The 12,500-nt window shown below is 36.6% G+C and overlaps 1 protein-coding gene across 2 annotated transcripts in view; it reads right to left on the bottom strand.

The window, feature by feature from the left end:
* dennd6b (DENN/MADD domain containing 6B) overlaps positions 1–12,500 on the bottom strand; it is a 25,969-nt gene that overhangs the window by 8,864 nt on the left and 4,605 nt on the right. Inside the window, exons 7-15 of one of the 2 annotated variants that reach the window (XM_028570469.1) lie at positions 11,822–11,922; positions 11,184–11,246; positions 7,142–7,197; positions 6,657–6,779; positions 6,119–6,214; positions 5,331–5,425; positions 5,115–5,180; positions 2,579–2,643; positions 2,354–2,443 (exon numbers count right to left, since the gene is read on the bottom strand). In XM_028570469.1, coding sequence (XP_028426270.1) covers positions 2,354–2,443; positions 2,579–2,643; positions 5,115–5,180; positions 5,331–5,425; positions 6,119–6,214; positions 6,657–6,779; positions 7,142–7,197; positions 11,184–11,246; positions 11,822–11,922 — 755 coding nt within the window. The remainder of the gene's footprint in view (positions 1–2,353; positions 2,444–2,578; positions 2,644–5,114; positions 5,181–5,330; positions 5,426–6,118; positions 6,215–6,656; positions 6,780–7,141; positions 7,198–11,183; positions 11,247–11,821; positions 11,923–12,500) is intronic. The other variant, XM_028570470.1, reaches the window with a different exon arrangement.

Genomic DNA, 12,500 nt, shown 5'->3' with positions numbered 1-12,500 from the left:
CTCTATGATATTTAGTAGGGATGGAATATGCTCTATGATATTTAGTAGGGATGGAATATGCTCTCTATGATATTTAGTAGGGATGGAATATGCTCTATGATATTTAGTAGGGATGGAATATGCTCTATGATATTTAGTGGGGATGGAATATGCTCTATGATATTTAGTAGGGATGGAATATGCTCTATGATATTTAGTAGGGATGGAATATGCTCTATGATATTTAGTAGGGATGGAATATGCTCTATGATATTTAGTAGGGATGGAATATGCTCTATGATATTTAGTAGGGATGGAATATGCTCTATGATATTTTAGGATGGAATGGAATATGATATTTAGTAGGGATGGAATATATATGATATTTAGTAGGGATGGAATATGCTCTATGATATTTAGTAGGGATGGAATATGCTCTATGATATTTAGTAGGGATGGAATATGCTCTATGATATTTAGTAGGGATGGAATATGCTCTCTATAATATTTAGTAGGGATGGAATATGCTCTATGATATTTAGTAGGGATGGAATATGCTCTATGATATTTAGTAGGGATGGAATATGCTCTATGATATTTAGTAGGGATGGAATATGCTCTATGATATTTAGTAGGGATGGAATATGCTCTATGATATTTAGTGGGGATGGAATATGCTCTCTATAATATTTAGTAGGGATGGAATATGCTCTATGATATTTAGTGGGGATGGAATATGCTCTATGATATTTAGTAGGGATGGAATATGCTCTCTATGATATTTAGTGGGGATGGAATATGCTCTCTATGATATTTAGTAGGGATGGAATATGCTCTCTATGATATTTAGTAGGGATGGAATATGCTCTCTATGATATTTAGTAGGGATGGAATATGCTCTCTATGATATTTAGTAGGGATGGAATATGCTCTCTATGATATTTAGTAGGGATGGAATATGCTCTATGATATTTAGTAGGGATGGAATATGCTCTATGATATTTAGTAGGGATGGAATATGCTCTATGATATTTAGTAGGGATGGAATATGCTCTCTATGATATTTAGTAGGGATGGAATATGCTCTATGATATTTAGTAGGGATGGAATATGCTCTATGATATTTAGTAGGGATGGAATATGCTCTATGATATTTAGTAGGGATGGAATATGCTCTCTATGATATTTAGTAGGGATGGAATATGCTCTATGATATTTAGTAGGGATGGAATATGCTCTCTATGATATTTAGTAGGGATGGAATATGCTCTATGATATTTAGTAGGGATGGAATATGCTCTCTATGATATTTAGTAGGGATGGAATATGCTCTATGATATTTAGTAGGGATGGAATATGCTCTATGATATTTAGTAGGGATGGAATATGCTCTATGATATTTAGTAGGGATGGAATATGCTCTATGATATTTAGTAGGGATGGAATATGCTCTATGATATTTAGTAGGGATGGAATATGCTCTCTATGATATTTAGTAGGGATGGAATATGCTCTATGATATTTAGTAGGGATGGAATATGCTCTCTATGATATTTAGTAGGGATGGAATATGCTCTATGATATTTAGTAGGGATGGAATATGCTCTATGATATTTAGTAGGGATGGGATGATATTTAAGGGATGGAATATGCTCTATGATATTTAGTAGGGATGGAATATGCTCTATGATATTTAGTAGGGATGGAATATGCTCTATGATATTTAGTAGGGATGGAATCTATGATATTTTAGGATGGGATGGAATATGCTCTCTATGATATTTAGTAGGGATGGAATATGCTCTATGATATTTAGTAGGGATGGAATATGCTCTCTATGATATTTAGTAGGGATGGAATATGCTCTATGATATTTAGTGGGGATGGAATATGCTCTATGATATTTAGTGGGGATGGAATATGCTCTCTATGATATTTATACAATGAAATCCCGCCCCCCCCTCCCAACATCCAGCTTTTCGATGATGTTCACGTCGCGTAATGACGTCACTTCATAACGTTCCCATGGCAACAGGGGAAAATGGCTGCTCTTGTGTGAAGTAAACGCAACATTTTTCAACTTTCTGCTGAGATATATTTTGGGACTTTTTTGCAACAAAAATGGGATTATGACATCATGCAAGACCCAAATATTTTGCGCAGAAATCTGCAATTTATGCGGCGAAAGTGCTCCGTATTTGAAAAAAGTGTTGGAGCGATGTGATTGGCTGTTGGCTCACCAGTGGGATTGTTTCTAAAAGAGCAAAACAGGAAGTGTTAGAGCGATGTGATTGGCTGCTGGCTCACCAGTGGGATTGTTTCTAAAAGAGCCAAACAGGAAGTGTTAGAGCGATGTGATTGGCTGTTGGCTCACCAGTGGGATGATGAAACTCTGCGTGAGCTCCAACAGGTGGCGGCTCAAGATGGCGCTCTGAGCCTCCGACGGACGCTTCCTCTGAATCCCCTAACACACAATAATCCTTCAATTACCGGAGAGACAGACAGGCAGAGAGACAGACAGGCAGGCAGGAAGGCAGGCAGGCAAAAAACTAAAAAGAAGAGAAGATATGTAGATCAGTAAATATGGAGATGTTTTTACCTTCAGCAGTCTTTTAATCAGAAACTTGTCTTTGTGTAGAAACGTCTTGAACGCTGTGTAGACGCCTGCAGACAGGAAGTGAACTTTAATCAATAACTAAACATATTGATCACCTGGTTTGGGTTCAAATAAATGAGGAAAATCTTTTTTGTTTAAAATGAAACAGCCTCGAAATCACCATCAGCAAACTCCACCAGACTCCATGTAAATAATCAGGACTTTTAGCGTGTATAGAGCCAGCATATCTCCACCAGACTCCATGTAAATAATCAGGACTTTTAGCGTGTATAGAGCCAGCATATCTCCACCAGACTCCATATAAATAATCAGGACTTTTAGCGTGTATAGAGCCAGCATATCTCCACCAGACTCCATGTAAATAATCAGGACTTTTAGCGTGTATAGAGCCAGCATATCTCCACCAGACTCCATGTAAATAATCAGGACTTTTAGCATGTATAGAGCCAGCATATCTCCACCAGACTCCATGTAAATAATCAGGACTTTCAGCGTGTATAGAGCCAGCATATCTCCACCAGACTCCATGTAAATAATCAGGACTTTTAGCGTGTATAGAGCCAGCATATCTCCACCAGACTCCATATAAATAATCAGGACTTTTAGCGTGTATAGAGCCAGCATATCTCCACCAGACTCCATGTAAATAATCAGGACTTTTAGCGTGTATAGAGCCAGCATATCTCCACATGTAAATGGGTGAATTAAGAGTTTATTTCAAACAAACCAGAGTGGTGATTGGTGGAACAGTGGAAAGATGAACCAAGACGGCTTTTGGTAGTTTTATTTAGTTTCTGTCCACTTTGAATGAAGTATGTTTTACGATGATAAAAGTCCTGATTATTTACATGGAGTCTGGTGGAGTTTGGTGATGGTGATTTTGGGGATCTTACTCTTAAACAAAAAGGTCTATCTCTGTAGGGATCCTTTCTATATTATAATGTTATGATGTTATAAAGTTATGATGTTATGTTATAATGTTATGTTATAATGTTATGATGTTATAATATGATGTTATGTTATGATGTTATAATGTTATGATGTTATGATGCAATAATGTTATGTTATAATGTTATGATGTTATAATATTATGTTATAATGTTATGATGTTATAATATGATGTTATGTTATGATGTTATGATGTTATAGTGTTATGATGTTATGTTATGATGTTATGATGCTATAATGTCATAATGTTATGATGTTATGTTATGATGTTATAATGTTATGTTATGATGTTATGTTATGATGTTATGTTATAATGTTATAGTGTTATGATGTTATAATGTTAGTGTTATTATGTTATGATGTTATAATGTTATAATGTTATGTTATAATTTTATGTTAGTGTTATGTTATGTTATGATGTGATGTTTTGTTATGATGTGATGATGTTATAATGTTATAATGTGATGATGTTATAATGTTATGTTATAATCTTATATTATAATGTTATGATGTTGTAATGTTATGATGTTATAATGTTATGATGTTATGTTATAATGTTATGATGTTGTAATGTTATAATGTTATGATGTTATGTTATAATGTTATGTTGTTATGTTATGATGTTGTAATGGTATGATGTTATAATGTTATGTTATTATGTTATGATGTTAGGATGTTATGTTATAATATTATAATGTTATGTTATAATGTTATGTTATCATGTTATGATGATATAATATTATGTTATAATGTTATGATGTTATAAAGTTATGTTATAATATTATAATGTTATGATGTTATAATGTTATAATGTTATGATGTTATGTTATAATATTATAATGTTATGTTATAATGTTATGATGTTATGTTGTTATGTTATACTATTATAATGTCATGATGTTATGTTATGATGTTATGTTATAATGTTATGATATGATGTTATGATGTTATAATTTATGATGTTATGTTATGATGCAATAATGTTATGTTATAATGTTATAATGTTATGTTATAATGTTATAATGTTATGTTATAATGTTATGATGTTATAATGTTATGATGTTATAATGTTGTTATGTTATAATGTTATGATGTTATGTTATAATGTTATAATGTTATGTTATAATGTTATGTTATAATGTTATAATGTTATGTTATAATGTTATAATGTTATGTTATAATGTTATGATGTTATAATGTTATGATGTTATAATGTTGTTATGTTATAATGTTATGATGTTATGTTATAATGTTATAATGTTATGTTATAATGTTATGTTATGATGTTATAATGTTATGATGTTATGTTATAATGTGATAATGTTATGTTATAATGTTATGATGTGATAATGTTATGATATTATGTGATATTCTTATGTTATAATGTTATGATGTTATAATGTTGTTATGTTATAATGTTATGATGTTATGTTATAATGTTATAATGTTATGAGGTTATAATGTTATGTTATGATGTTATAATGTTATGATGTTATTATGTTATAATGTGATAATGTGATAATGTTATGTTATTAAAGTTAACGTTAGATGAATAACTGATATTGATCACCTGGTTTGGTGTCCAGAGTTTTCAGTTTGGACAGTTTCTTCACCTTCACCTGTTTGGGTAAATCACCTGAAGATCAAACAGCTGATTAGGAACAGATGCAGATAAAAGAAGAAGAAGAAGAAGAAGAAGAAGAAGAAGAAGAAGAAGAAGAAGAAGAAGAAGAAGAAGAAGGAGGTAAAAAAAAGTGTGAAATAAAAAGAAGAGAAGAAGAGTTACCGGCCATCTTGGTTTCTCCGAGGCGGACGATGTGCGGCCAGTTCTGAAACGTCTTGATGAAGAATGGATTGGTGACGCCCAGGACCACGCTAGGCCTGAGAGACAGACAGGTGAGAGACAGACAGGTGAGAGACACACAGGTGAGAAAGAGAAATACAGATAGACAGGTGAGAGACAGACAGACAACATATAACATATATATAAAGATGTAAAAAGTTACTGACGGTGCCTGAGAGACAGACAGATAGACAGGTGAGAGACAGACAGACAGACATGTGAGAGACAGACAGGTTACTGACGGTGCCTGAGAGACAGACAGATAGACAGGTGAGAGACAGACAGACAGACATGTGAGAGACAGACAGGTTACTGACGGGGCCTGAGAGACAGACAGGTGAGAGACAGACAGGTTACTGACGGGGCCTGAGAGACAGACATGTGAGAGACAGACAGGTTACTGACGGTGCCTGAGAGACAGACAGATAGACAGGTGAGAGACAGACAGACAGACATGTGAGAGACAGACAGGTTACTGACGGGGCCTGAGAGACAGACAGATAGACAGGTGAGAGACAGACAGACAGACATGTGAGAGACAGACAGGTTACTGACGGGGCCTGAGAGACAGACAGGTGAGAGACAGACAGGTTACTGACGGGGCCTGAGAGACAGACAGGTGAGAGACAGACAGGTTACTGACGGGGCCTGAGAGACAGACAGGTGAGAGACAGACAGGTTACTGACGGGGCCTGAGAGACAGACAGGTGAGAGACAGACAGGTTACTGACGGGGCCTGGGTCCTGGTGGTGAACTCTCTGAACTCGCTGTCGTGGACGGTGAAGTACGGACGGAAGTCACAGCAGAACCTCAGAGGGCTGATGATGCTGGAGACACAAACACACACTGCTCTGTGATTGGCTGAGAGACACACACACACACACACACACACACACACACACACACACACACACACACACACTGCTCTGTGATTGGCTGAGACACACACACACACACACACACACACACACACAGCTCTGTGATTGGCTGAGACACACACACACACACACACACACACTTCTCTGTGATTGGCTAAGAGACACACACACACTGCTCTGTGATTGGCTGAGAGACAGAAACACACTGGTCTTTGATTGGCTGAGAGACATACACACACACTGCTCTGTGATTGGCTGAGAGACACACACACACACACACACAGCTCTGTGATTGGCTGAGAGACACACACACACACACACACACACACACTGCTCTGTGATTGGCTGAGAGACACACACACACACACTCTGTGATTGGCTGTTGAGTTACCTGATGAGAGCCAGCACGGTTTCCGAGGAGACGGTGGGAGACGGCGCCATGACGACCAGTGGTTCCCCTAGCAACACGAGCTCCCACAACATCTGAAGGTGAACAAGGACCGGCTGGAAACACCTGGAGGTCAAAGGTCAACAGGAAGTTACTGATTCATCCTGATAAACATTCTCTCTTATTCTCAAGACAAACTGATTGTCCTCAGAATTCTATACAATCACGTTTTCAATGATAATAGAGAGGAAGTCCCGCCCCATCCTGTGTGTTAGCCCCGCCCCTTGCTCTATGTTAGCCCCACCCCTTTATTTGTGTTGGCCCCGTCCCTTCTCTTGTGTTAGGGGAGAGACAGATAATGTTTACATCCTGTTTGAATTACACATGTGATGTTTTGTCAGTTTGTCAGACAGGAAGGGCTAACACACATAGGGGGCGGGACTTCCCTTCTATATAATATAATAACTATAATGGAAGAGAGGACAGACTTGAAGAGGTCCAGTTCGTGGACGGAGGGCAGCACAGTCGGAGCCGGCAGCACGTTCTGACAACACAAAGAAAACTTTATTATTCACCGACAGATTACAGTTATATACACTATATATATATATATATATATATATATATATATATATATATGCATACATACATACATACATACATATACAGCTATATTTACCTGTCTATAGTCTGGTAATAAGGTCTATATTTACCTGTCTATAGTCTGGTAATAAGGTCTATATTTACCTGTCTATAGTCTGGTAATCAGGTCTATATTTACATGTCTATAATCTGGTAATAAGGTCTATATTTACCTGTCTATAGTCTGGTAATAAGGTCTATATTTACCTGTCTATAGTCTGGTAATAAGGTCTATATTTACCTGTCTATAGTCTGGTAATAAGGTCTATATTTACCTGTCTATAGTCTGGTAATAACGTCTATATTTTTTTTGTTTTACATGTACTGTAAATGTTTTTTGTTTGCTGTGCCTGTTTTTGTGATTCTGTGTAATTTGTGTACTGTTGCTCCAGGACTCCCTTGTAAAAGAGATTTGACTATCTCAATGGGACATCACCTGGTAAAATAAAGGATAAATAAAATAAATAAAAAAAAATATTTACATGTCTATAGTCTGGTAATAAGGTCTATATTTACCCGTCTATAGTCTGGTAATCAGGTCTATATTTACATGTCTATAGTCTGGTAATAAGGTCTATATTTACCTGTCTATAGTCTGGTAATAAGGTCTATATTTACCCGTCTATAGTCTGGTAATCAGGTCTATATTTACATGTCTATAGTCTGGTAATAAGGTCTATATTTACCTGTCTATAGTCTGGTAATCAGGTCTATATTTACATGTCTATAGTCTGGTAATAAGGTCTATATTTACCTGTCTATAGTCTGGTAATAAGGTCTATATTTACCTGTCTATAGTCTGGTAATAAGGTCTATATTTACCCGTCTATAGTCTGGTAATCAGGTCTATATTTACCTGTCTATAGTCTGGTAATAAGGTCTATATTTACCTGTCTATAGTCTGGTAATAAAGTCTATATTTACCTGTCTATAGTCTGGTAATCAGGTCTATATTTACATGTCTATAGTCTGGTAATAAGGTCTATATTTACCTGTCTATAGTCTGGTAATAAGGTCTATATTTACTGGTCTATAGTCTGGTAATAAGGTCTATAATTACCTGTCTATAGTCTGGTAATAAGGTCTATATTTACCGGTCTATAGTCTGGTAATAAGGTCTATATTTACCTGTCTATAGTCTGGTAATAAAGTCTATATTTACCTGTCTACAGTCTGGTAATCAGGTCTATATTTACCTGTCTATAGTCTGGTAATAAGGTCTATATTTACCTGTCTATAGTCTGGTAATAAGGTCTATATTTACCTGTCTATAGTCTGGTAATAAGGTCTATATTTACCTGTCTATAGTCTGGTAATAACGTCTATCTTTTTTTTGTTTTACATGTACTGTAAATGTTTTTTGTTTGCTGTGCCTGTTTTTGTGATTCTGTGTAATTTGTGTACTGTTGCTCCAGGACTCCCTTGTAAAAGAGATTTGACTATCTCAATGGGACATCACCTGGTAAAATAAAGGATAAATAAAATAAATAAAAAAAAATATTTACATGTCTATAGTCTGGTAATAAGGTCTATATTTACCCGTCTATATTCTGGTAATCAGGTCTATATTTACATGTCTATAGTCTGGTAATCAGGTCTATATTTACATGTCTATAGTCTGTAATAAGGTCTATATTTACCTGTCTATAGTCTGGTAATAAAGTCTATATTTACCTGTCTATAGTCTGGTAATCAGGTCTATATTTACATGTCTATAGTCTGGTAATAAGGTCTATATTTACCTGTCTATAATCTGGTAATAAGGTCTATATTTACCCGTCTATAGTCTGGTAATAAGGTCTATATTTACCTGTCTATAATCTGGTAATAAGGTCTATATTTACCTGTCTATAATCTGGTAATAAGGTCTATATTTACCTGTCTATAGTCTGGTAATAAGGTCTATATTTACCGGTCTATAGTCTGGTAATAAGGTCTATATTTACCTGTCTATAGTCTGGTAATAAGGTCTATATTTACCTGTCTATAGTCTGGTAATAAGGTCTATATTTACCGGTCTATAGTCTGGTAATAAGGTCTATATTTACCTGTCTATAGTCTGGTAATAAGGTCTATATTTACCTGTCTATAGTCTGGTAATAAAGTCTATATTTACCTGTCTACAGTCTGGTAATCAGGTCTATATTTACCTGTCTATAGTCTGGTAATAAGGTCTATATTTACCCGTCTATAGTCTGGTAATAAGGTCTATATTTACATGTCTATAGTCTGGTAATAAAGTCTATATTTACTGGTCTATAGTCTGGTAATAAGGTCTATATTTACCTGTCTATGGTCTGGTAATAAAGTCTATATTTACTGGTCTATAGTCTGGTAATAAGGTCTATATTTACCTGTCTATGGTCTGGTAATAAGGTCTATATTTACCTGTCTATAGTCTGGTAATAAGGTCTATATTTACATGTCTATAGTCTGGTAATAAGGTCTATATTTACCCGTCTATAGTCTGGTAATAAGGTCTATATTTACCCGTCTATAGTCTGGTAATAAGGTCTATATTTACTGGTCTATAGTCTGGTAATCAGGTCTATATTTACCCGTCTATAGTCTGGTAATAAGGTCTATATTTACATGTCTATAGTCTGGTAATAAGGTCTATATTTACCTGTCTATAGTCTGGTAATAAGGTCTATATTTACCGGTCTATAGTCTGGTAATAAGGTCTATATTTACATGTCTATAGTCTGGTAATAAGGTCTATATTTACCTGTCTATAGTTTGGTAATAAGGTCTATATTTACATGTCTATAGTCTGGTAATAAGGTCTATATTTACCTGTCTATAGTTTGGTAATAAGGTCTATATTTACCCGTCTATAGTCTGGTAATAAGGTCTATATTTACCGGTCTATAGTCTGGTAATAAGGTCTATATTTACATGTCTATAGTCTGGTAATAAGGTCTATATTTACCCGTCTATAGTCTGGTAATAAGGTCTATATTTACCCGTCTATAGTCTGGTAATAAGGTCTATATTTACCGGTCTATAGTCTGGTAATAAGGTCTATATTTACCTGTCTATAGTCTGGTAATAAGGTCTATATTTACCGGTCTATAGTCTGGTAATAAGGTCTATATTTACATGTCTATAGTCTGGTAATAAGGTCTATATTTACCGGTCTATAGTCTGGTAATAAGGTCTATATTTACCTGTCTATAGTCTGGTAATAAGGTCTATATTTACATGTCTATAGTCTGGTAATAAGGTCTATATTTACCCGTCTATAGTCTGGTAATAAGGTCTATATTTACATGTCTATAGTCTGGTAATAAGGTCTATATTTACCCGTCTATAGTCTGGTAATAAGGTCTATATTTACCTGTCTATAGTCTGGTAATAAGGTCTATATTTACTTGTCTATAGTCTGGTAATAAGGTCTATATTTACCTGTCTACAGTCTGGTAATCAGGTCTATATTTATTTGTCTATAGTCTGGTAATAAAGGGCTATATTTACCTGTCTATAGTCTGGTAATAAGGTCTATATTTACCTGTCTATAGTCTGGTAATAAGGTCTATATTTACTTGTCTATAGTCTGGTAATAAAGGGCTATATTTACCTGTCTACAGTCTGGTAATCAGGTCTATATTTATTTGTCTATAGTCTGGTAATAAGGTCTATATTTACCTGTCTATAGTCTGGTAATAAGGTCTATATTTACTTGTCTATAGTCTGGTAATAAGGTCTATATTTACCTGTCTACAGTCTGGTAATCAGGTCTATATTTACCTGTCTATAGTCTGGTAATAAAGGGCTATATTTACCTGTCTATAGTCTGGTAATAAGGTCTATATTTACTTGTCTATAGTCTGGTAATAAAGGGCTATATTTACCTGTCTATAGTCTGGTAATAAGGTCTATATTTACCTGTCTATCAGTCTGTCTGACTGGACTTCCTCCTGGTTTGTCTGTTTTGGAAGGAATCCGAACCTGAAGAAGGAAATATACAAAAAACATTTAGACTCGTTGGGGATGAACTGCGCCTCGCTTGTAACCATACATATATCTATGGTTAGTTATATGTACGTATAATATATGTATGTATATATATATATATATATATATATACACACACACATACATATGTTATACGTACATATAAGATATACAATATAAGATTTCTAAACATCACTATCAGCCGCACATTATGTGTTCTGTACAGAATCAGCCTTTAAATCAGACTAATAGTTAAAATCCCTCGGATTTAAAATCAATAAAAAGTTTATATAAAATGTCATCATGTTGAGTCGATTCTGAACCAATCAGCTGTTAGATCAGCAGAGAGGCCGCTGTTTCCCAGCATGCCCCTGGGTCTGCCTGGGTCTTGCAGTCGGAGCGTGTCGGACACAAATCTACCCAGCATGCAGGCCCCGCCCCTCACCTGTAAGACCCCGCCCCTCTTCTAGAGGCCCCGCCCCTCACCTGTAAGACCCTGCCCCTCTTCTAAAGGCCCTGCCCATCTTACAAAAGACCCCGCCCCTCACCTGTAAGACCCTGCCCCTCACCTGTAAGACCCCGCCCCTCACCTGTAAAACCCCGCCCATTAGCGGCAGGTGGAGCGTCTGTCCAGGAACAGGGGAAGGCCATTGGTCGATCTCGCTGCACACTGATTGGACGAGAGAAGACGTCAGCTGACTCTTCAGCAGCTTAATATCTTTGCACACAGAGTCCCAAATGTCCGTCTGCGTGTCTGTCTCTCTCTCCTTTTCCCTCTCTTCATCCCTCGCTTCTCTGTTGTGTGATGTGACCACAGTGATGCTGCCAGCCTGTCTCTCTGTCCTGTCTGTCTGTCCCCTGATTCTCTGTCCTGTCTCTCTGTCCCCTGTCTCTCTGTCCCCTGATTATCTGTCCTGTCTCTCTGTCCTCTGTCTCTCTGTCCTCTGTCTCTCTGTCCTGTCTCTCTGTCCTGTCTGTTTGTCCTCTGTCTCTCTGTCCCCTGTCTCTCTGTCCTCTGTCCCCTGTCTCTCTGTCCTGTCTGTCTGTCCTCTGTCTCTCTGTCCTGTCTGTCTGTCCCCTGTCTCTTTATGCCGTCTCTCTGTCCCATCTCTCTGTCCCTGTCTCTCTGTCCCCTGTCTCTCTGTCCTGTCTCTCTGTCCTCTGTCTCTCTGTCCCCTGTCTCTCTGTCCTGTCAGTCTGTCCCGTCTCTCTGTCCTGTCTCTCTTTCCTGTCCCCTGTCTCTCTGTC

This window comes from Perca flavescens, chromosome 23, assembly GCF_004354835.1.
Source record: "Perca flavescens isolate YP-PL-M2 chromosome 23, PFLA_1.0, whole genome shotgun sequence".
In the NCBI taxonomy this organism is placed as follows: Eukaryota; Metazoa; Chordata; class Actinopteri; order Perciformes; family Percidae; genus Perca; species Perca flavescens.
Note: the sequence above shows the minus strand (reverse complement) of the source record. Positions and strands in the feature narration are given on the sequence as shown.